This window comes from Malaclemys terrapin, chromosome 9 (assembly GCF_027887155.1).
Source record: "Malaclemys terrapin pileata isolate rMalTer1 chromosome 9, rMalTer1.hap1, whole genome shotgun sequence".
NCBI classification, from domain to species: domain Eukaryota; kingdom Metazoa; phylum Chordata; order Testudines; family Emydidae; genus Malaclemys; species Malaclemys terrapin.
In genome coordinates this window covers 48,036,620-48,062,267 of record NC_071513.1, presented here as the reverse complement: position 1 = coordinate 48,062,267, position 25,648 = coordinate 48,036,620, and the positions used below count along the sequence as shown (strand labels likewise).

At 50.0% G+C, this 25,648-nt stretch overlaps 1 protein-coding gene across 3 annotated transcripts in view; it reads right to left on the bottom strand.

Moving 5' to 3' along the window:
* Nucleotides 1–1,432: 1,432 nt before the first annotated feature.
* The window catches only part of LOC128843751 (endothelin receptor type B-like), a 37,775-nt gene continuing 13,559 nt past the window's right edge, over nt 1,433–25,648 (bottom strand). The window contains exons 3-8 of one of the 3 annotated variants that reach the window (XM_054040848.1): nt 17,882–17,994; nt 16,066–16,270; nt 11,797–11,946; nt 9,641–9,774; nt 9,002–9,110; nt 1,433–7,008 (exon numbers count right to left, since the gene is read on the bottom strand). In XM_054040848.1, coding sequence (XP_053896823.1) covers nt 6,859–7,008; nt 9,002–9,110; nt 9,641–9,774; nt 11,797–11,946; nt 16,066–16,270; nt 17,882–17,994 — 861 coding nt within the window. In that variant the 3' untranslated portion in view covers nt 1,433–6,858. The other 2 variants (XM_054040849.1, XM_054040850.1) reach the window with 2 other exon arrangements.

Below are 25,648 nucleotides of genomic sequence, written 5' to 3'. Positions count from 1 at the left end.
TACATGGGTATGGTTTCACTGCAAAGAAAAACCTGCAGCACCATCTCAGAGCCTGGATCAAGACTCAGGCTTACAGGTCTTGGGTGGAGCTAAAAATAGCAGTGTAGGCATTCCCTCTCAGGCTGAAATCCAGGTTCTGAGACCTGGTGAGGGGGTGGGGTTCTCGGAGTCTGCGCCTCACCCTAGTGAGAACGCTCACACAGCTATTTCAGGCCCTGCAGCCTGAGCCCAGCAAGCCCATTGCAGTATATACCAAGTGCAATGTGGCCTAATGTTGCCTAAAGTTTATCTGCTGCCCTCCAGCCTTTATTTTATCATAAATGAAGCCATTCTTAATCCTTTCGATGGCTGACATTTGCCAAGATGCTAGCCCAGGGGAGCGTGTTTAGAGGGGTGTGTGCAATGTCTGCAGTCGCCAAATGAACACAAGAGTCACGGGAACCAGTTGACCCTCTATTAAGTATTTAGCAGACTTCCCAGGGCTGCTGCCCAATAGGGTTACCATATTCTGTGCCTCCAAATGGAGGACACTCCACGGCCCCCGGCCCCGCCCCCAACCCCGCCCATACCCCCGCCCCAACCCCGCCCCCTCCCCAAAGTCTCCGCCCCCTCCCCTGCTTCCCGCGAACATTTGATTCGCGGGAAGCCTGAAGCAGGTAAGGGGGTGTGGGGGGGAGGAGGCGCGGCCCAGGCTGGCCCCCCGGCGGCTCCAGCCTGGGTCGGCTCGGGCCCTGGGGTGCCGGCCCCGGCCGACCACCCCCGGCCCGCCCAGCACTGCCAGCCCCCGGCGGCCCGGCGCACCCCCGGGCTCCCCGCGGGCCCGCCGGCCTGGCTGACCGGCTCCCCGCGGGCCCGGCTGACCTGCTCCCCGCCGGCCCGGCTCCCCGCGGGCCCGGCTGACCGGCTCCCCGCCGGCCCGGCTCCCCGGCTCCCCGCCGGCCCGGCTCCCCGCGGGCCCGGCTGACCGGCTCCCCGCCGACCCGGCTCCCCCGGGCCCGGCTGACCGGCTCCCCGCCGGCCCTGCTCCCCGCGGGCCCAGCTGACCGGCTCCCCGGCTCCCCGGCTCCCCGCGGGCCCGGCTCCCCGCGGGCCCGGCTCCCCGCCGGCCCAGCTGACCGGCTCCCCGCCGGCCCGGCTGACCGGCTCCCAGCCCGGGGCCCGGCACCGCGCCCCCGGCTCCCCGTCCGGCCCCGCGCCCGGCACTGCGCCCCTAGTTCCCGGCCCGGCACCATGCCCCCGGCCCCGCACCGGCCCCGCACCGCCGGCCCCGGCCGAGCACCACCCAGCCCTCCCGATTTTCCCGGACATGCCCGGCTTTTGGGGATTTCCCCCCGGACGGGGATTTGAGCCCCCAAAAGCCGGACATGTCCGGGAAAATCCGGACGTATGGTAACCCTACTGCCCAATGATAAGGGACAGCCAGGGTCTTCCCTATCAAACATGAAAATGTTTTATTAACATACAGAGAAGAAAGACAGGGCATAACATGTCATGATTTGCCATATATTGCTCTTTCCAAGACAAATTGACGGATTGGAGCCCTGTGACAAGTTAACAGTGTGTTTGCTTTCACAGACGTTAGGTCAAGAAACCCACTAAACCCTGGGTTTCATGATAAGATTCTCTCCTCTCTCTCCACCGCAGCAGGCCCATCTTGTCTATTTCACTGTGTTACAAGGAGCTGTCAAGCGCTTGGCTTGGGAGGGTGCAAGGGATGCTGTTGATAGCTTGCTTTTCTATAGCACTTTTCATTGGCAGGCTGCAAAGCCTTTCTCTAGTAGAGGCCTGGTTTCAAAGGGGAAGTTGAGCCACAGCTGGACTGAGTTTGTGGGGCTCAGCCTGGTGAGTCTTTGACAGAGCTATGTGTAGAGGAGGGGTGTTTGCACAGGGCCAGCCTGCCTCTAGATGGTGCCATCAGTTTCTCTGCACTCGTGAGCACCAGATTTGCTAACCCGAATGAAAGGGGATTGTTAAAAATAAGCATCCTAGTTAGCAGGAAGGCAATTACCCGGGAGGGATGGGTCCGCAAACAAGAGCTGATTCACACACACTGGCTTATCCCATGATTGCTCAGCTGAGGACAACTGACAGAGAATAAACCTCCTTGTAGTTTACATGATCTGAAACCCATCTGGCTTCTGGTAGCTGACGGGTGACTTTCTCTGATATCTCAGGGTGTCAGGACATAACAACTGCTGCATGAGCCCTAAATTTGGCTCTGAAGCCCTCCTTGTCCTCTTTTTTCCCCCCACAACGAGAAGAGAGGAATGGCTACATACATGCTTAATTATACTATCTGCCTCTCAAAGCTGGATGCATCATGTAGATATGATCTTGTTCCATGGGTGGCTATGTCATTGTATTATCATTTTTGCTGGTAGTGAAAGCTAAACTTAAGACTGAAGAATAGCTTCCATTGTAACTCCCTGTTTTCAGGTGCCCATAACTTTCAGAGATTTTTTTCCTTTCAGGCAAAAATTTTCTGGGGTTGGTCTTAGTCCAACGATGATATTTTAAGGCTGGGGAAATTACATTTAAATGCATCTATCATACAAAAGGGTACAAAAAAAGTATATACAGTTTCCTGTTGGCCAAATAAACTTTGAGATCTGTTGCTTTTGACAAGAGAATTACAGAGGGTGCTCCAGTGAGCTGCAAGGGACCAGCTATGCTGAAGGATACTGAGGTCCTCATTAAACAAGAACATGGCTGGAACCACCAGAATCTAGAGCTGGAATAAATTCACAGCAGCCTATTTGTTGCAATATTTATAACGTGGATCTGAGGCTGTTTTGAAAGATTTGAAACATTTATAAAACTAAACATTGATTTGCATGCAATGGTTAATGTGGAAATGAATAAAACTGCTCCTTTAGGATGAAAAGGCAAGGGATTTGTAGCTCTTCTATGTCTGGCTGATCAATACAGTGATCTGCAGTCCCCCAGGGTGCCTGTAATTGACGTCTGTCTGGTCCGAGCACTGCAAAGTGCCCTGAGCTCTCCTTCCAGTGCCAATGAGTAGCTTGTGGCTGTTGAAAGTATAGGATGTTGTGTATTTACTGCCACCACTCAATGCTTATGGCTGAGAGCTTCAAAGCAGCCCTTGGGGATTTAGAGGTACATTTCCCATTGAAATTAATGGGAGTAGTGCATTTGCCCCCCCCCATATGTCAATATAGCACAAGGCAGCAAGGGGGTCCCCAAAGGTGGAATAAAATGAGTCACAGGCCCAAATTCCTTGTCAGCCTACTGAACATTAGGAGGACCTGAGGCCCCTTTCCATGGTCTGGGTTAGTGAGGAATCCCTGGGTGCTTCCTTTATGTGATGGCATGATAAGGGCCAGCTCTTTTGCATTGGTACTGGCAACATTTTTCCACAGGGAAGATACTAACAAGGGACAAAATTACAGCTATAAACTAATGAGTGTCCTTCTTTCCCGTCTGCAAACCCCTGCTTGTGCCACTGTGGCACAGTGTTCAGCTGAGTGCTGGGGACCTGCACGATCTGTCGCTCTGCAGCTCATCCAGCAAGTGGTGCTCCAAGCATTAGGGGAATTGGACCCTCTTCCCATGCCTGTCCCTTGAAGTACAAAGCACTTTGGCCCAGATCCTGAGAGATATTTAGGCACTTAACTATCATTCAAATCAATGGTAATTAGATGCCTAAATATCTCTGAGGATTTGGGCCTCTGCCATGGTCCAAAGTCTCTCTTGAACCAAGAGAAATAGCCCTAGTTACTGTCTTGATGAAGTGAGTTAATGCCCCCTTTGCCTCTCCTTCTGCATTCTGAAATGCTGCCATTCCTAAATGAGGCATCTTCTCTGCTCCTGCCACCTGTTCCCCTGACCTGTCCGCCAGAGAGACGGCCGCTGCCAGCTCTAGTTCTTGAGCGCAGCCCTCAGATCCAGGCATCGCAGGATCATGGTGAAATGAACTGCCTGAAAACCAGCAAAGGAGCCAGTGAAAGCTCAAGAACATGAAGAGCAATGGCCAGAAAGCCCTGAAGAGCAGAGGGTATCAGGACGGAAGCTAGCCAAGCTGCCTGGGGAGTGCTAGCCCCATGGGAATTGACATGCTGGTGAGGGTCTGCTGTTCTTTCTGGGTTGGTTTCAGTTTGTTTGCTGTGTTGATTTTACCATTTGGGTTGACAGCAGTTTTTCCTGCAATGTCACCTGCCTTGCCTCAAAGTCACCTGAAAATGACCACCAGACTTGTCAAACTGGCTTGCAGCCTTTCCTCTCCCACAGGAGCAAATCTCCAGGACTCCCTCCTCCAATGGATCTCTCCCCCCACAAGCAGCAGCTGCCCTCTCCAACCCCAGCTGCCCCTTTTTCTGGCCCGTTAGAAATTCTAGGCTGCTCCGTATGCCAAAGTTTAGGGCGACTTAGCTGATTGACTCACTTGGTAACCCAATGGGGTGGAGAGATCAATTTAATCAGTCAGCTGTCTCTGGTTTTAAGATCCTCTCAGTCTCTCTGCCACTAAGTGCTCTGATTCCAGAGTGTGGGGATGGTGACCATGTTTGGGGTTAATGCAGGGTGGTATTGGGGTGCTGATGTCAGATCACATGCTGAACAGGAACACAGAGACTGCAGTTTATATAAAGTATATACACACACGCTCACTCAGGTCACCTGAAAGCACATGGAAATACCAGAACCCTGACAGAAATCACAATGATTTAAAAATACTTGCTGTTGAGAAAGTGCCCTCCAGCCTGGAGCACTTCAGCCACCAATGAAACTGCAGCCACCTCTGTGGTGGTGGGGGGAGAGAACACAGTAACAGCAGCACTGTGTAACTCTTAGGAGGTAAAGGCAAGAACAGCCCAATCAAGTATCCTGGGCATTTAGCTGGGCAGACTGTAATTACTAGAGTGGCTCAATTTTCAAACAATTTTTTCTCATTGCGAATTGGGCTTTTTTCAAAATGGAAATGTTTGCAAAGCATGTCAGTGTGTGTGTAAAGCAAAATACCAAAAGTGAAATAAAACTAGGATTTTTATTTTCATTTTTTTCCCTACTCTTCCCACCCCTTTTTTTGTGGCAGAATGGAAAAGGGGACGAAGGGGCAAAAAAAAAAAAAGGAAAGAAAGGAGAAAACCTGACCCCTTCCCTCATGAAAATTCCCCATAAAAATTTTCATGACATCATTGGAATAAATGCCAGATTGTTCCTTTGTGGAAGCTCTAGGGGGAAAGCCTGTTTGAACTGGTCGACTATGTCAGTGAAGGCTCTTCACCATATTCTGAGCAGCTCTCGTAAGCCCTATGCTGGAATCTGGCCCCAGTGCATGAGGGCTCCCAGCTCTGATGCTAGCACGGAGAGCGATGGGCCTATAGACCACCACGAGTGGGCAGAATTGTGGGTTTACGGCTAGTCTGCCAAACGGCAGTGCCAGCAGCACCATGCTGGAGCATTGTTTCAGTATTGCAAGAGAGGGACCAGTACGTCCTAAGGAGTCTCCAGCACCACTTCTTGCAACACCTGGGGTTTCCTTAGAGGTCTCTGAACTGTGTCCCTGAGCTTAGTGAATCACACGAATGGACTACCAAGAGAAGTGGTGGCTTTCCTATCTCTTGAAGCCTTCAGATCAAGACTGGTCTTTCAGGTAGACAGGCTTAAGCCAAGCACAAATCAATGGGGGCAAGCCAGGAGGAACTGGATGACATTTTCTGGCCTGTGATATATAGGAGATTAGACAGATGATCTAGCAGGCCTCTCTGGCCTTAGACTCTATGAATTTATGCGGTACAGTGTTCCTGTAGCTAGGTACGCAGAGCCAGCATTGCTCAGACCCAGTAGTGATCAAGGGTTCCCTTTCACTTCTAATTCATCTCCTAACTTAGGTGACATGTGCAGTGAGCTTGCTGGCATCTGTTCATAGCACAACCCCAGCAGAGCTGATCTTTCCTGTTCAGAAGAGGACCGGGACCGGAGCAACATGGGGTGCTGCAGATAGCAATTAAGGACAAGTTGGCAGAGTTGAGTGGTGGATGACAGCCAACAGTGCCTAGTTTTAGGCTATGTTGACTCTAGCCAAGGCTGCCATTCCTGTGCTTGCCTTTACAAACACCAACATGACCAGACAGCTCTCACTGTGAAGGAACTGCTGGAAAGGAGAAGGGAGAAGCTACAGCAGCCCATTTCTTTGTATGCTACAATTTCAAAAAAGGAACATTTTCTTAACCCCATTTCTACTAAGAATATAACATCCCCTAAGCAGCTCTATTCTATATACACCACTGTGTTGTTACACTATAGACATGCAGGGTGAAATTCACCCCTGGGCAGAGGGCAGCGCAATTCCTAGGCACCCTCTGGGCTTAAACAGGGCTTAAATGGAGCCTCGGACTTCTGCTGGCTGGCTGTCCAGGGTGAATTTCACCCCCAGTGATTGTGTCCCAGCAGCAAAGAGGGGAAGGCTATGGGCCTGTGATGCAGCTGCTTTGGTTTCGCCTTAGCTTCTTAATGTATCAGCTTGTAGGATCAGAATTGACCTCCACCAGTGATGTCCCTTGTCAGTTTAAACGTGACATCACTCACAGCACCCTCCCCCTCCAATCTGGTGGTCTGGAGACAGATAGCACTGGGTTACTCAGCTTCTCCAGCAGGATTTAAAACCCAAAAGGTCCTTTGAGGAAAACAAAAAAGATGATTATAAAGGAACAGATGAGAAGTGAGGTTCCAAGGCCCCCGGCAGTGACTAGTTCAATGGTAAGTGAAGTGCTGCTGCTTTTTCCAATGGATCTGTGAAAGGAAAGCAAGTGACTCAGAGCCAGCCAGGAAATGACTGTGAGTGGGATGGATGGCTCCTTTCAGCTCTTGCGGTGAGCTCTCCAATTGATTTATGGTTCTTTAGGCAGAGCTGTACTTATTACTCAGGTGGGAGCTGCTTCGGTCCAGCCCCAATTCCTGCCCGTTGGCTTTCCACTTCCCAACAGACCCCTTATCATCCGTTGGTGCGCTGCTCAAGGCTGGTCTCTGGCACCAGCAGCACAGACAGGACTGGAAAGAGATACACAGAAAGAGGTTAGGAGCTGGGACTATGGTGAAATATCCCCTATTACTGTGGAAAGGAAGGGTGGTCTTGTGGGTAAGTGATTGGCAGGGTCTTGGCCTGGGAGAATATATACATATATTATCTGGAAACAGACTTCAATTTATCATACTTTGAAATTGTTTGGTGACCCTGTGGTCTTAGGGGCCATGCCCTTAAAGGCTGAGCTTCACAGACAGAGTCTGGTCGGGGCATTGTGATGCTCTTGTTGTTATGTACAGCCATTTTGAACAAAGTACAACATAAAGCAGAGCTCTTGCAGGCACCGTAAGCACTGAAGACCACAGCACCTTTTGTGTGACAGGATCTCAGCCCATGCATTGTCTGGGAGCCATTTGCTTTGACTGCTGGGCCAGGGGAAGACCAAGTTTAAACTTTACTCCTGGGGGGAATTCTGCATCACTGCACATGCACAGAATTCATGTCCCCCGCAGATTTCTTTGCTTCCCTGCAGAAAAATGACTTCTGACGGGGAAGCAAAGGGAAGCCCACAAGAGCGGTCATGCGGTCCCTCCCCTGCAGTGCAGGCAGGTTGGTTTGGCCGTCCAGAGCAGCTGGTAGAGAAATCACCACTGGGTTGAGGTGGGGTGAGGGGCTGTGCAGATGTGCATGAGAGAGAGACACTCTGTCCCTCTTGCTCGCTATTGCGGCATGTCCGGTATGGAGAGGCAGGGCTTTGGGGTGTTTCTGAGGAGGTAGGCATGGGGCAGAGCAGAATGTAGCAGCCTGCCTGCTTAGTGAATTGTTCCCATTGTTTTTGTGAATTCCCCCAGGAATATAAAACAGGTAAAAGTTTTAAGGCTCCTTTATATTGCCAGAGTGGTGTAAAGGACAGTATGGCCTTACAAATGCTTATGGTGCTTGAGTGGTTAGAATTGGTCTACATTTTTGGACTGAAAAAAATTCCTATCCAAATGTGCTCCATTACCTGTTTGGTGCTGACCTTTTTGGAGATGGTCAATAGCCAATATAAATTGTGAGTTTGATTCCCCAGCTCTCCCTTGCTCTTCAGTTGCCTACAATGCAACACTGAGCATATGGCTGCATAGATTTGTTGACTAATAGCTAGAAATAAAGAGTCAAACCTAGGTACATTACTATTAGACTAGGAAGTTTGGGGATTTCCTCTAATGCACCCTCCACTCCCATTCTCCATCCATTGTATTGTAGTTTAAAAAAATTACCAAAATAATTGAAACTGACATGATTATATTGCATTACTTTGACAAATAAAATTTGCAGACTTTTAAAATATTGTGCACAGAATTCCCCCAGAAGTAAAACTTGACTGTTTCCCCATGTGCTTTAGGTCACATTTCAATGCTTCCGGCAAGTGCATGGTGTGCTGCTGCTGCTCGTGTTGCAGGGAGCATCAGTTGTTGCTGGCTCCAGATCGAACCCCTCTGCTCCACTTCACAGCCCTGCTGAGAGCAGCATATGATGGGAGTGAGACCATCAGTAACCAAAATGGAGACCCTTTGAGCCATCATAAAAATAGGTCACTAGGGAGGTGCTAGGGAGAATTCGTTTGGTTTTGGTCCCTCCTCAAATGGGAATTCATCCTCTAAGGACTACTACACAGTGCACATGAGTGGGAGTCAGGAGACCTAGATTCTATTCCTGACTCTGCCAGTTGGTGCCATTGGCCAAGTCACTTCCCTGCTCTGTGCCTCAGTTTCTCTTTCTGTTTCTTTTTTTCAACTGTAAACTCTCTGCAGGGCAGGTCCTGTCTCTCACTATGTGTATGTACCATGCCCAGCAAAATGGGGTCCCAGTCTTGCCTGGGACCTCTAGGTTCTTCTGTAATACAATGATAAACACCCCTCAAAGCTCAACCCACACCCTGCTTCATGCTCCTGCTAGCTGAGAGATCTTCAGGAGCCTCCACAGCAGGCACATGGCACATGCAGCAAGTCTGAGCAAGCTGCGTTTGTCTCTCACCTGAAAGCAGTTCTTGAATTTCCGGCTGACGAAGTAGAGAGCTATGGGATTGATGCAGGAATTCAGGGAGGCCATGTTGATACCAAAGTAGTCCATCACCAGGAGGAAACTGGGGGTGGAGAGGAGAGAGAATGATGGTGTACTTGGAGTGGTTTGTCTAGCCCACTGTCCTGCTTCTGTAAAGAAGCAGTGACTGGAACTTCAAAGGAAAGCAAAACAATCCCCTACCACACCTAGCCAATTGTGCAATGCTCTGACATGAGGGAAATATTTGTTTCCTGACCCCTGCAGTGACCAGCTCATGCGTGGAAGCATAACATCTGATTAACTCGATCATCCTACTTTCCGTAAGCTCAAAACATGTGCACTGCTCTTTGATAACAGCAGGCCCCTGCCCACCTACCATAGCCATACTGGGACCTCACTGGAATATCTGCACCCCACACCTTTCTGTGGCTATTAAAAGGATACCTCACCTTGAAATTGAGCAAATAAAAACAAAACAAACCAGTGACTGAAGTTCCAGAGACAATTACACAGTCAGCAGCAGCCTGGATTCAGAGTCCAGTATTAATATCACTGTGATCACAAGACTGAAGCACAGTACAGAAGTGGGGGTCTTTTTCTCATTGTCCTCACCTCAGCAATTCACATCTGTTGGGGTCGGTCTGGTCATAGATGGTCTTCTTCAGGATCCTACTCAGGTGGAGAGGCAGCCAGCAGAGAGCGAAGATCACCACCAGGCAGAACACTGTCTTGGCAACCTCCCGGCGCTAAGACGCACAAGTGAAGAAGTGTGGGTGAGTGCACACTCAGTGTGAGCCTGACCGAGGAGGGGAGCAGAGCACCACTAGCACAACTCTTGTAGAGGACCTTTAAATCCGTAGGCACATCCAGCAGCATTTAGTGCTCACTCAGAATGATCATTGCACAGCACTGATAAGGGCTGGAGACCCCCTTAAATCCTTACATGCCTCCAGCAGCACTGAAATTTACATGACTGCATTATCAGAGGGGCTGTGAGGGGTCAGGTGGCACAGTACAAGCAATACAGTATTGGTGGGGACTAGGGACTCTATGTTCAGCCAGAGTCGGCAATGTTTGCATTAGTGAACACTCAAAGGACCTGACCCAAGCATGCTGAATTCAGTGGAAAGACTCCCATTGACTTCAGTGGGCTTTGGATCAGGCCTGCAGTGAGCTTGAACCAGCAGGGGAGGTGAGGCCTACAAGAGCCTTCACTGCTGAGGCATGAGGTCTCCCTTACTCACCTACGCATAGCCAAAGACAGAGGAGTTTACATCAGAAGCAAGCCAGGAGGCTAAGCACCAGCCTCTCCTAGTGCAGTGAGACTGCTGTGCTGCCTCATTGGGCAGCTATTAGAAGATGTGAACACACAGTGAGGCTACCAGAGCCAGCCCTTCTGCCCACAAACGTAGTGACATCTCCACTGGCAATGTGCAGCTGCTGCGGTAATACAGGCAGACCTCAACTTTACCATGTTCGACTTACGATGAACAGCACTCATGACGTTTCTGAATTGACCCCGATTTGACTTGTGGCAATTGGTTTCGATTTTACGACGCTTGGTCCCGCAATGAAGTGTATTGCAGTTCCAGTTACATTTCGACTTATGACACAATTTTCAGGAACCAATTGTGTCGTAAGTCCGAGGACTGCCTGTACAACATTTCTTTAAACAACAGGCAAACAGGATTATTTATAACCCAGGTATAATAAATACACAGGGAGGCCTTGGCTTCCCCAAAACAGTCAGATTGGGCCAGACTGGGCTGGAGACCTAACCTAACACCGCATGATTGCTCTTGTACTGGTATTTGTAGCTATTGGCTGGGTGGCCCTGGAATGTAACAGAGAACAGGGGAGCAACTCTGGCATAAGGACGTGGAGATCAAGACATCTTAGACCAAAGGACTAAGGCCCAGCTCCTCAATGAGCGTTAGGTGCATTAAACCCCATGTGAAGCTCTGGGCTCGCTGCCTCTTCTGTCCAATGGAGATAATAATCCACCCTTTCTGCTCCCCTTGCCTGGTTTGTTTATTTAGACTGTAAACTTTTCAGGGCAGGGACTGGCACTTGGGGGTATGTGCCACGCCTAGCACAAAGGGACCCTGATTGCCATTGGCCTTTACCCACTACTGGAATATAATTAAGCATAATGCATTAAAAGTCAAACTGTTTTTCAGCCTTAATGCTAGTGCTTGGAGTTGTACCAGATGCTCTGGCAACACTCACCACTGGGCAGAAGAGGGGCATTTCCCCCAGCTCAGACTGGCAGGGACCCTGAAGGGAGGAGTTCATCTTCCTTTGCAACATGGGGCATGGTTTGCCTGCTGGGATCATCTGGGCATGTCTCACCTAGTCAATGCCCTGCCATCACATGGGGTCTTGGGCACTGATGGCACCTTGGTCCCTCCTGTTCCCTGCCCATGGTGCACAACAGTTTAGTCACCTGAGGAAATTCTTTAGTCTAACTAAAGTCTATGGGCTTAGCATAGGGATATCTGGATGCAATGTGGTGGCCTGTCATACACAGGAGGCCAGACTAGATGAGCTGATGAACTTTCTGGCCTTAAACTCTATGAAACTGAGAGATGAGCTGTACAGAGCTAGAGGCCCCAGGCCTCCACTGGTGTCAATTTTCATAACTCCACTGACTTGTCCTTCTCCATGGACTTCACACCCACTGTGGACTAGGGCCAATATATGGTCTCTTGTGCTGCAGCTCTATCCTCTCTCTGTGGGGTGCCTGGCAGAAGGCTGGATCCCCTCACCCGCTTCATGTGGTCATTGAAGGCAATTCTCATGCCGTTCCTCTTGCTCAGCATCTCGCAGGACATGAGGGTATAGAAGACACCGGTGCATGCCAGAGGCAGGCAGAAATAGAAGCCAAAAAGCCACCAGTCCTTCACATCCCTGTAGAACTACACACAAAACAGAAAGGACATGAATAGGAAACAGGAATAACTTGCCAGGGGGAGAACCAGGCTCCATCTAACCCAGTGTCCTGGCTTTTACAAGGTCCCCTGGCAGATGCTTCAGGGGAAGGTGCAAGAATCCTTGCATTAGGCAGATGTCAGATTATGTTTACATTAGGTCTCCTAATCCAAAATAGTTAGAGAATGGCTTATATCTGTTTAATATGCCTTCCAATAGCACCTCTTTCTTATTCCTGCAGATCATATACAGCACCCAGAGTCAGGAAGCAATCACAACTCAAAATATCATGCAGAGCTCTATCCTGTCCTGGAAGGCGATACATTTTGATGCTTCATTGGGGATTTTTTCTATCCCCAGATACTATGATATCAGCTCTGTAAAGCCGTAGTAAAAAGTAAATGGAGGGTCAGCTCAGTTCTACACTTAGAATCATAGAATCATAGAATATCAGGGTTGGAAGGGACCTCAAGAGGTCATCTAGTCCAACCCCCTGCTCAAAGCAGGGCCAATTCCCAACTAAATCATCCCAGCCAGGGCTTTGTCAAGCCGGGCCTTCCTTGGAGGTTTTTAAGGAGACTCCACCACCTCCCTAGGTAACGCATTCCAGTGTTTCACCACCCTCCTAGTGAAATAGTTTTTCCTAATATCCAACCTGGACCTCCCCCACTGCAACTTGAGACCATTGCTCCTTGTTCTGTCATCTGCCACCACTGAGAACAGCCGAGCTCCATCCTCTTTGGAACCCCCCTTCAGGTAGTTGAAGGCTGCTATCAAATCCCCCCTCATTCTTCTCTTCTGGAGACTAAACAATCCCAGTTCCCTCAGCCTCTCCTCATAAGTCATGTGCTCCAGACCCCTAATCATTTTTGTTGCCCTCAGTTGGACTCTTTCCAATTTCTCCACATCCTTCTTGTAGTGTGGGGCCCAAAACTGGACACAGTATTCCAGATGAGGCCTCACCAATGTCGAATAAAGGTGAACGATCACATTCCTTGATCTGCTGGCAATGCCCCTACTTATAGAGCCCAAAATGCCATTAGCCTTCTTGGCAACAAGAGCACACTGTTGACTCATATCCAGCTTCTCATCCACTGTGACCCCTAGGTCCTTTTCTGCAGAACTGCTACCTAGCCATTCGGTCCCTAGTCTGTAGCAGTGCATGGGATTCTTCCGTCCTAGGTGCAGGACTCTGCACTTGTCCTTGTTGAACCTCATCAGGTTTTTTTTGGCCCAATCCTCTAATTTGTCTAGGTCCCTCTGTATCCGATCCCTACCCTCTAGTGTATCTACCACGCCTCCTAGTTTAGTGTCATCTGCAAACTTGTTGCGAGTGCAGTCCACACCATCCTCCAGATCATTAATAAAGATATTAAACAAAACCGGCCCCAGGACCGACCCTTGGGGCACTCCGCTTGAAACCGGCTGCCAACTAGACATGGAGCCATTGATCACTACCCGTTGAGCCCGACGAGCTAGCCAGCTTTCTATCCACCTTACAGTCCATTCATCCAGCCCATACTTCTTTAACTTGGCGGCAAGAATACTGTGGGAGACCGTATCAAAAGCTTTGCTAAAGTCAAGGAATAACACATCCACTGCTTTCCCCTCATCCACAGAGCCAGTTATCTCATCATAGAAGGCAATTAGGTTAGTCAGGCACGACTTCCCCTTCGTGAATCCATGCTGACTGTTCCTGATCACTTTCCTCTCCTCTAAATGTTTCATAATTGATTCCTTGAGGACCGGCTCCATGATTTTTCCAGGGACTGAGGTGAGGCTGACTGGCCTGTAGTTTCCTGGATCCTCCTTCTTCCCTTTTTTAAAGATGGGCACTACATTAGCCTTTTTCCAGTCATCTGGGACCTCCCCCGATTGCCATGAGTTTTCAAAAATAATGGCTAATGGCTCTGCAATCTCACCCGCCAACTCCTTTAGCACCCTCGGATGCAGCGCATCCAGCCCCATGGACTTGTGCATGTCCAGTTTTTCTAAATAGTCCCGAACCACTTCTTTCTCCACAGAGGGTTGGTCACCTTCTCCCCATGCTGTACTGCCCAGTGCAGCAATCTGGGAGCTGACCTTGTTCGTGAAGACAGAGGCAAAAAAATCATTGAGTACATTAGCTTTTTCCACATCCTCGGTCACTAGGTTGCCTCCCTCATTCAGTAAGGGGCCCACACTTTCCTCGATTTTCTTCTTGTTGCTAACATACCTGAAGAAACCCTTCTTGTTACTCTTAACATCTCTTGCTAGATTCTTACTTCTTGTCTCTGCAGGTAAACATCCATAATGTTAGTCATGATAAAGCAGTGCAAAAGTTTTTGGTGCATTGACCATTCTGAAATGGCCAAAACAATGCATTTTGGGGGGAACAAAATATTTCTATTTGATTTTGAGGTTTTCTTAACATTTAATTTTTTAAAAATAAAATTGAAGGACATTTTGAAATGAAGTAATTATGAAGAGAAAATCAAAACATTTTGAAAATAACCAAACAAAATGTTTTGATTAGGGTTTTATTTGAAGGTTTGTCTGTGGGTTTTTTGACAGAAACAATTTGGTGAAATCCTCACAAATTTGCAAAATGTTTCAGTGTCACTGAATTTTGCCCAGCTCTGAGTCCTGGTGAGGGTCACAGGCCCTATACTGAATGCATGGGGCATAGTCCAGTCCAGTTCCCTTCTCTTTTAGTTTGCCTTAAGATGTTTACGCTCGTCTGCGCTCTCCACTCATCTGGTTTCATCCAGAAGCAAAAGGATTCCCAAATCATTAGGGATGTTGCTCTTATAGCATTTCAAACGCAGGAGAAATCACTGTTTCACTGGCTGATGGGATGAATTGCACTCTCAGCAAGTTCACGGATGACACTAAGCTGGGGGCAGAGGTAGATACGCTGGAGGGTAGGGATAGGGTCCAGAGTGACCTAGAAAAATTGGAGGATTGGGCCAAAAGAAATCTGATGCGGTTCAACAAGGACAAGTGCAGAGTCCTGCACTTCAGAAGGAAGAATCCCATGCACTGCTACGGGCTGGGGACCGACTGGCTAAGCAGCAGTTCTGCAGAAAAGGACCTGGGGATTACAGTGGACGAGAAGCTGGATATGAGTCAGTGTGCCCTTGTTGCCAAGAAGGCTAATGGCATATTGGGCTGTATTAGTAGGAGCATTGCCAGCAGATCGAGGGAAGTGATTATTCCCCTCTATTCGGCACGGGTGAGGCCACACTTGGAGTATTGCGTCCAGTTTTGGCCCCCCCACTACAGAAGGGATGTGGATAAATTGGAGAGAGTCCAGCAGAGGGCAATGAAAATGATTAGGGGGCTGGGGCACATGACTTAACGAGGAGAGGCTGAGGGAACTGGGGTTATTTAGTCTGCAGAAGAGAAGAGTGAGGGGGGATTTGATAGCAGCCTTCAACTACTTGAAGGGGGGTTCCAAAGAGGATGGAGCATGGCTGTTCTCAGTTGTGGCAGATGACAGAACAAGAAGCCATGGTCTCAAGTTGCAGCGGGGGAGATCTAGGTTGGATATTAGGAAACACTATTTCACTAGGAGGGTGGTGAAGCACTGGAATGGGTTACCTAGGGAGGTGGTGGAATCTCCATCCTAAGGCCCAGCTTGACAAAGCCCTGGCTGGAATGATTTAGTTGGTGTTGGTCCTGCTTTGAGCAGGGGGTTGGACTAGATGACCTCCTGAGGTCTCTTCCAACCCTGATATTCTATGATTCTATGAGTACAAGGAACCTCAAAAGACAACCTGATTTCTACATAGGCTTCCAGACTGGAAGTCTGGGGCTAGAGAAGGATCTGAATCCAACCCTTGATCTGAGCACCATCGACTTCAGAAAAATGTGGTTCTAGATCGAGATCCCACCTGGCTTCTGGCTCCACAATGGGCTGAACCAAAGCTCCATATCCAACCTCCACCCTGCAATTTGCAGCTTGGATACACATGTGAGCCCACTCCCTTTGGAGCTTTGCCCAGTACTGTTATCGCCTCACTGGCGCTGAGGGGCTGTGCACCATCCATTCCCATCTGCATGCTGGGAGTGAGCACCAGAAGGGGAGTGCCTCCTCCTTACTAAAATAGGGGTGGAGTACGCACCAGGGTGAATCTGGAGTTCTGTTCGGAGGACAGCATGCAGACCCAGAGCATCTGCTCACGATAGTTCAGCTCCACCATGTCGAAGGCAATGGCTTCAGGGACAGCCAGGATGATAGCCACAGCCCAGATTAGCATCACCTCGACTGCCTTCCACATGGGGATCCCTATGCCTTGGATCCGGCTCCAGGAGGCCACCGCCCTGTACCTGCCGGACACAACAGGATGTTACTGCCTTCATTTCACACACTGCAACTCACTGTGACAGGGTGGAGCCCCATCCCCTGCTGGAAAGAGCTAAGGCAAGCCTTGGTCTCAGGAAGCCATCCCCTCTGGACTGGTGCTGGGTTTGGTCTGAAAGAGGGGGAAATCCAGTTGGGGCCTAGAAAGAAAGCAGACAGACAGCTCCTTCCAGATGTTCAGCTGGGGCCTGGCTGGCAAGAATGGGTTGCTGGCAGGAAGGACTGAGCCAAGAAGACAGTGGCTGAATCTGAACTATGTGTCTGAGAGGTGCAGAGTCACTGTGCATGCCTGGTCATTACTTACAGGAGCAGGGCCTGGAGGTGCAGCCTGGCTGGTGAAAGAGTTTGTTGTCTTGTACCTTTTGAGCTTTATTTTGCAGCAGGTGCTTTGGGCTCAGTTGCCTGGAGGGCAAGGCTGCTATTACAGCTGGGTAGGTCACAGGGCACTGGGGGGAAGCTGAGGCAGAACACACACAGGACCATAGTGTGCTGTAAGGTGGCAAGTGCAGGCCATGCGCTGTCATGCTCACACACGGAAGGGTCCAGGGAGCAAAGTTGCAAGAAAAGCAACTGGCTGGAGGGCTGAGAAGCCCCAACCCTGCCTTAGACTTAGAGCATCTTCCATCTCCCCTGCATATCAGTTACCCCACTGCATTGGGCATTAGTGGGCGTCAGAAGGTCTGAGTGAGTCTCACAGCATGTTAAGCATCTTCTCTGAATTTGGCTCAAGGGGAAGCAGGGACCACGTGGGACCAGTGGGCTGCACTGTGGCTATGTAAGGGGGTATGCCCCCCCCCCAGTAATGAAAGAGTTAACTGGAAACCGAGAGCAAATAGCGTCCCTGGTTGCATCAGCAGGGTGGGAGGTGAAGCCCAGCTGCGGGCAGAGCTGGGTGGTGGGCATCCAGGGGGAAGCCAGGTCTGTAGGGAGTGGGGTGAACAGCCCTGCAGTCCGTCTCTGCATGCTGGAGAGCGGAGGAGGGGCCTAGAGAGAGGCAGGTGCACAGGCAGCCCAGGGAGGGGCTGTAGGAAGGGCCAAGGTAGGAAGAAGTCCAGGGAGGCAGGGTGGAGTCTGAGAGAGCAGAGCTCAGCTGCTCACCACAGGGTGCCTGGCCTGGAACCTGGAGCAGAGGGCAGGCCTGAGTTCCCCTGCCCTCCAGGACCAGTGGGGCAGGAACCCCCTGCCACAAGGGGGAGAAGGACAATTGAGTTTGGAGCCAGGGAGAAAGCACTAGGAGGTGTCGCTCTGCCCGAGAGCCCGAGGACAGCCCTGCAGAGCCCAGGTCAGGGCGAAGCGTTTGTTGATTTGAGTTTAGTTTATTGGATTCTTCGTTTACCCCCAAGCGGGGGTGGGGGGGAAGGGGCACTAAATGTGACCTGGCTGGCCAACCATGGCAGGGCCAGAGCAGCTTTCTGCAGGGGGAGCTAGAGGAGAGCCAGCCATGCCATCCCCAGACACGAGGGAGCACACCAGCAGTGAGTCCACTCTTCAATCGGCTGCCTCGAGGACAGCAAAGGGCTGCGCTGTGATTAAATTGACCTGGTTGCAGAACATGGTGGTGACAACAGGTTCATTACCTGTCTATGCTGAGTGCACAGAGGCTGAGGACGGTGATGCCCACAGATGCCTTCTGAATGAATGGAACCAGCTTGCACACCTGGACGCCAAATGGCCAGTCTTCTGCCAATAGCTGAGAAAGAGGACGAAGACGCACATGATTAACAGGCCCTGTCAGGCTTTTTGGATCAGGTTGTTCCCTTCATGGAAAGGGAAAGACGCTATGAAACACTTGGATGTTACCTCCGCTGGGATTCGGGGTGACCTTTCTTGGGTTGTGTGAGCATGGAGTTGTAAAAGGGCTTGTCACACTCTCCCATGAGCACACTTTTAGGAGGAGGGTTTATTGTGCTGAGGGGTGGTCCAGAAGCCAATATGTGAACCCAAACACTGGCATTTTTTGAGAGCTACAGAATTTAACTTTGACCCCTATGGGCCTGAAGCCCCCCTGGCAGTTGCGTTCTGGGCTGGGCTCACATTTGCAAGGGACTCATCTTTAGCTGCTGCTGAAATCTCACAAGAACAGCTGCTGAATTTCAGTGCCATCAGATTCCAGCCCAGCCCGGATCCAGCCTTGTATCCAAACTTGAAGTAACTGTTCATCTAAATGTAGATCTCAACACCAACTCCTCTGTGCAGCACTAGCTGCTTTGGCCAGTAGTTTATTGCATGAGACTGAGGCCCAGATCCTCACAGGCATTTAGGTCCCTGACTCCCACTGGAATCAATGGGACTTTAGGTGTCTAAATACTTTTGAGGATCCAGGCCTAAAAGCATAAAAATGGCCAACTTGCTGAGGGCTCTAATTGACAGAGCAACCTTCAGCGTTTCAGAAGTCACTGAACAGACTCACAAGGAACAGCAAGGAAACGTTTAGGATCAGATCCTAATTAAACTTAACTGAGATCAGGATTTGGTCATTAGAGAATAAACTAATGAGTTTATAATCTTGTATTCTGTTCACTTTACCCACTTGACTTCAATGGAAACCCTTACTTGAGTAAGGCAACCTGGGTTGGCCCTAGGTAGCCACCCATAAAGGTTTAAAAATAATAAGTTGTTCTACGATTAGAGAGGACTCATTTTACTCTAACATACTGGCTCAAATTCATCCCATTGAACCCAATGACATTATATCTGGGCTTAATTTGCCCCATTGAGTTTACTAAGGACACCGTCTCTAATTGGGCAGGATAGTGTACTCATGCTAAGTTGTTAAGTTAATTTATAATTTAACATCACCATTTGAAATCCAGCTATGGGGCTTGTTGACTCAGGATTATACTGAAACAATTGTATTGCTGTACATTAAGATAATTCAATTATACGCACATGTGCTAAAAAGGAACAATGCAACATTACATTAAGACACTACAGAGTTAGGTTGACGTAAGGCAGCTTATGTTGACATAACTATGTCAGTGTCCACACTACAACCTTGCTCCCACAGATACAAGTGCTTAGGGGTTGAGGTAGGCTTGAGAGCCTGAGCTCCAGCCTGAACCGAAACATCTCTGCAGCTGTTTTTAATGTGCCAGCCCAATCTCCACCAGCAAACGTCTATGGCGTCAGGCTAGGACGCTCACTCAGAGGGCTTGTAACACTAGTGCTTATGTCGGTATAACTGATGATGCTCAGGGGTTTGACAAAGCAATCCCCCTGAGCAATGTAAATTATTCTGATCTAAGCACTGGTGTGGACAGTGCTATGTCAGCAGGACAAAGCTTCTCCCACTGTCATAGTTACTGCCTTTTGCACAGGTGGATTTATTTTGCCAATGGGAGAGCTCTCTCCCATCGGCATAGAGCGTCTGCACTAGCAGCACGACAGCTGTGCCACTGTAGCAATTCTAGTGTAGACTAGCCCTCAGATGCAGCATAGACATACCCTTAGGGCCTGATCCATTGTCTTCAATGGGCTTTGGAGCAGCCACTTACTCTATTAGTTCCCCACCTATAAAAAGGGTATTGTGAAGGTTGACATGCATTATGATTATGTGATGCTTGGATACTATGGAGATGAAGGCGAGATACGCACCTAGAGAGATGTCAGTGGAGTTAATAATCTGGTAGGAGAGTCCGTATTATAAACCGACACCTCTGTCCTCAGGCATATTGGAACATAAAGCTCATCTGTGCAAGAGTCAGAGTTTTCCTGGGGGCCAGTCCAAGCCTATGCAATGAGCTCCCCCAGGAACTAAGAGCCATCCCCAAACCTCCCCTCCCCGTTTTGTTGCAAGTGCCAGGTGCACTCTGACCTGCTGTCTAATACGAATAGAGAGCAGCATGGACATTTTAAAATGCAAAACCAAAACCATATCAACACAAACCACTTCATGGCACACACAATGACAGCAGGAGAGAAAGGAGTTAGGCTGCTTAATGGGCTCCTGGAAGTGCTCAGCTATTGCAGTGATGAGGGTGGTATAAGAATCTGAATAGAACAGAATGGAAGGCATGATGCTCAGCAAACTGGGATAACTTTATCAACTATTGTAACACCTGTTATTTCCCTGCGTCTCCCATTGGGGCTTTGTGTGCTGCTCCTTTCCTCCTACCCCACTGGCAGTCCCTGTAGCACTGTGGACGCACCCCTGCGGCACCTCCTGCTGGTTGTCTCAGGAATTAGCTCTCCCAGCCTTGGAGCACCCTCTGCAGGCCGGTGTCCTGCTACCACTTCTGGCCCCCATATCACTCCCAGGACCCTGGTGCCCCTTTAACTGGGTACTACCCCCTGGCAGTACCCCCACAGCTCTGGGTCTCCCCCTCCCAGAGGGGCCCCCACCCACTATCCCCACTTCGCCTCAGTCTTGGTTACTGCCCAGTCTCCATCTAGCCCCCATTCACTGGGGCAGACTGCAGTGTAAGCCACTTATCACAGGCAAAGGGGTTCAGACCTCCTGCCTCTGCCTACCCATGGACTGCCCCCTGCCTTTCCAGGCCTGCAGCCTAGGGCTTTCCTAGGCTGGAGTCCCCAGCTCCATTGGCCTTTCCCCAGCCCTGCTCCACTCCAGATACCTGGATAATCTCCCTACACCCAGGCCCTTCTCTCTCTGCATTCAGAGAGAGAAAGAGTGCTGAGTTCCTGGCTCCCAGCCTCTTATACAGGCCAGCTGTGGCCTGATTGGAGTGTGGCCCAGCTGCGGCCGCTTCCCCAGTCAGCCCAGCTTTTACCTCTGCAGCCCTCTTTCTGGGCTAATTTCAAGCCCTTCAAGGCTGGAGCGAGTGTCCACCCCACTACAGTCCCTTTTCTGGAAGCCTAGCTACTCTGATGGGGCAAGGTCAGATGGCTATAGGAAAGTAGTGAGAAACAGGTATGTTAGCCCCAGGTTAAAGAAATCCCTGTTACCATGGTAACCAAATGGCAGTTAGTCCAGGTTAATCAACACAGGAGGGATAGCTCAGTGGTTTGAGAATTGGCCTGCTAAACCCAGGATTGTGAGTTCAATCCTTGAGGGGGCCACTTAGGGATCTGGGGCAAAATCAGTACTTGGTCCTGCTAGTGAAGGCAGGGGGCTGTACTCGATGACCTTTCGAGGTCCCTTCCAGTTCTAGGAGATAGGATATCTCCATTAATTAATTAATTTAATTAAGACACCTGGGGCCAATTAAGAGCCTTCCAGAAAGCAGTGAAGACAGCTACGTTCATTGGGACACCTGAAGCCAATCAGGGGCTGGCTGAAACTAGTTAAAAGCCTCCCAGTTAGTCAGGGAGGTGTGCATGTCAGGAGCTGTGGGAGGAAGTTGTGCTGTTGGAGAGACTGAGCAGTACACACCATATTAGAGACAAGGAAGGAGACTCTGAGGTAAGGGTGAAATGAAGCTTGAGGAAGTGAGGGCTGCTGTAGGGAAGTAGCCCAGGGAATTGTATATGTCCTGTTTCTAAAAGGTCAGCTACCATAGCTGATACTATTAGGGTCCCTGGGCTGGAGCCTGGAGTAGAGGGTGGGCCCAGGCTTCCCCCTTTGCCCCCTGATTAATCACTGAGACTGAGAGACAACAGAGACTGTGCAAGGGAGGTTAGCTTCTCCTCACCTCCCTTGCTGGCTTATGATGAAAATGGCTCAGTAGGCTGTGATGCCCGCCTCTAGAGAGAGAAGGGCTATGTGGAGGGTCACAGTGAACCTCTGAGGCTAGCAAAATCTGCCAGGAAATGTGGGAGCCATGGAAACAAGGACAGAGCTTTGTCACAACTGGTGTCAGAGGTGGGATCATTGTTCAGTGTGGTGGAAGAAAGAGGTTTTAAAAAAAAAAAAGTGCACTGGGGATTTGGATTTTTTTTTGTTTTGGTTTGTTTGTTTGCTTTTACCACAATGGAGGAGGTGGTAAGAGCTCTGGTACAAGCCATGGCAGCCTTGCAGGAGGCCACCCGGGCTCAGGCAATGGTACAACAGGAGTCTATGCGGCTACAGCAGGAAACCAATCAATTATTAATGGGCCAGGCAACCCAAGATTGTGCCCTCTTGCAAGAGGTAGTGGACCAGCTGAAGATCCTCACCACCCAGGCCGGGGGTCCAACGGGATGCGAACCCTGAGGGCCACTGGCTGTCTGCCAAAGATGACATCAGAAGATGCTGTAGAGGCATATCTCCTCTCATTTGAGAGGACTGCTCAGTGTGAGGCGTGGCCCCGGGAGCAGTGGTCCAGCATTCTTGCCCCTTTTTTGTGCGGAGAGGCCCAGAGGACCTACTTTGACCTGCCTACCACAGACGCCATTGACTATCTCCGGCTAAAGGCAGAAATACCATCACGGTCAGGGGTGATGGCAGCAGTATGGGCCCAGAGGTTCCATGAGTGGAAATACCAGGAGAACAAACCCCCGAGGTCCCAGCTATTTGACCTCATGCGGAAGTGGTTACAGCCCGAGGCGTGCAGCCCAGACAAGATTCTGGAGACCCTAGTTATGGACCATTTCATGCGTGGACTGCCACCAGATCTCTGCAAATGGGTAGGCCAGAATGATCCATTCACCTATGATGAGATGATCATGCTGGTAGAAAGATGGATGACAGCTAGGGAATTGACCCCGACTACCCAAGGAAAGCCCTTTTCAGAGCAAGCACCTGAACCCAACCCTGGAAGGGAGTCCTAGGTGGAGGGAGGGGGGGGGCAAAAACCAGCAGGGACCCCAGAAGGAAGGGATTGGCCTGAGTAGGAGAACCCTGGGACAAACGCCCCTAACTCCCATGATAGGGGAGTGATTAGAAGCAATTATAGATGTTATGCATGTGGGGAATGGGGACACATAGCAGCACAGTGTCCCAGCACCGAGGAGCCTATGCAATGTAACTTGGGGGGGATTGGGAGGTCCTGTGCTCCCTTATCCACCTTGCATGCGTCGCATTAGCCCCGCATAACTACACCAGGCCGGTGAAGATAAACGGAGCAGAGACTACAGTGCTTGTGGACTCTGGGAGTGCTATCACTCTTGTATTGGGTATGCTGATAAAAAGTAGCCAGCTGCTACAAGCCAAACACGTAGCAGTGACGTGTGTGCAGGGGGCCGTGAGCCATTACCCCACCATCCTGGTGGAAATAAAAGCTCAGAGGAACCCCATTGAGGTGACAGTGGGCGTAGTTCCTAAACTCCCATATCCTGTAGTTATTGGGAGGGACTATCCAGGGTTTGATAATTTATTCCCCCGGAGAGGCTGAAGGGAGGTGGGGACCCTGAGGGCAGCGACTCATCGTCGGGGGAATGTCAACCCCCGATGTTCGCTGAGATTTCTCAGGATCTGTTCTCAGCCCCCTGAAGGACCTGGAAGACCAAAAAAGTGAGGAAGGCTGCAAAAGCCTTGGGAACCCAGATCCTGACCCAGGGCCAGAAGACTGCCCTAGTAGGCAGATGGACACGAGCAGCCAACAGAGAAACTACCACCGCAGAAGGTGAGCTGGAGGCAGGCCCCAGCCGTGATGGTGGTGAGCCATTGAAAAAAGCAGAAGTGGGCCCCTGGGAGCTCAGGCAGGTTAGTCCTGGGAAAGAGACTTTTGGGCGGGAGCAGGTGGAGGACCCCAGATATGATAACGCCAGGAAAGAGGTGGCCACGATAGACGGGATACCTGTGGATGGGAAGGTCTGGGGTCCAGGACCTTACTTTTTAGTGAAGAAAGATCTCCTGTACTGGTTGGTGCAAATGCAGGAGCAAGAGATACAGCAACTTCTGGTGCCACGAAAACATCAAAAAGCCCTATTGAGCCTTGCCCACAGTCACCTATTTGGAGGACACTGAGGGGTGGAGAAAACCCAGGCATGGATCCTGAGGAGGTTCTTCTGGCCAGGAGTACACGAAGATGTCCGGCGATACTGCACTTCTTGTCCGGAGTGTCAGCTACATAGCCCTCGCCTGCACTTGCAGGCCCCTTTGATACCTCTTCCAATAATAGAGGTACCATTTGAATGCATAGCCATGGATCTGGTAGGGCCCCTAGCGAAAACAGCTCGGGGCAACCAACATGTGCTTGTTGTACTGGACTATGCAACCAGATACCCGGAAGCTGTCCTCCTATCCAACAGGTCTTCCAAGACAATAGCGAAGGAGCTAGTACAGATCTTTGCGTGGGTTGGGCTACCCAAGGAGATATTGACGGATCAAGGGACACCTTTCGTGTCCAAGTTAATGAAAGATCTCTGTTCATTGCTCCACATCCAAGCCCTACGGATCTCTGTATACCACCCGCAAACAGATAGCTTTGTGGAAAGGTTCAGTAGGATCCTCAAAGCCATGATCAGGAAAGTGGTGAGCTGGGATGGGAAAGATTGAAATATCCTATTGCTGTACCTCATGTTCACCATCTGGGAGGTCCCGCATGCCTCCATGGGTTTCTCTCCAGGTTCAACCTACTATAAGGGCGCCACCCCTGGGGTATATTGGATATAGCTAGAGAAACCTGAGAAGAGGAGCCAAATCGAACATAGTCGAGCATGTACTGCAGATGAGGGATCGGATAGCCCGAGTTACGCCCATTGTACAGGAACACTTGGAGAAAGCACAGGAGACCCAACGAACCCATTATAACCACTAAACAAAGCTTCAAGGGTTCCAACCAGGGGATCAAGTGATGGTCCTGGTGCCCACAGCAGAAAGTAAACTGTTGGCCCAGTGGCAGGGACCCTACGAAGTGATCGAAGCTGTGGGAGAGGTGAACTATAAGGTGTGGCAGCCGGGCCGCAGGAAACCAGAGCAAATTTACTGCATCAATCTTCTAAAACCTTGGCACGATCGAGAGGCATGCTTAGTCACACAGGAGACCCTTCCCCAGGAGGATAACTTACACAAGCAAGGGAGGATATCACCTGTCAAGGCTGGATCCTCACTTTGAACTTTAGGGTACAAATGTAGGGGCCTGCATGAAAACTTCTAAGCTTAACTACCAGCTTAGCTCTGGTTCTGCTGCCACCATTTCAATGGATTCCATTCCTGGGAAACCTTGAAAAAACCTTCACCAATTCCCTGGTGAATACAGATCCAAACCCCTTGGATTTTAAAACAAGGAGAAATTAACCATTCCCCCTCCTTTCTCCCACCAACTCCTGGTGAATCAAGATCCAAACCCCTTGGATCTTAAAACAAGGAAAAATCAATCAGGTTCTAAAAAGAAAGCTTTTAATTAAAGAAAAAAAGGTAAACATCATCTTTGTAAAATCAGTATGGAAATTAACCTTACAGGGTAATCAAACTTAAAGAGCTCAGAGGACTCCCCTCTAGTCTCAGGTTCAAAATACAGCAAACAAAGATAAACACTCTAGTAAAAGGTACATTTACAAGTTGAGAAAACAAAGGAAAACGA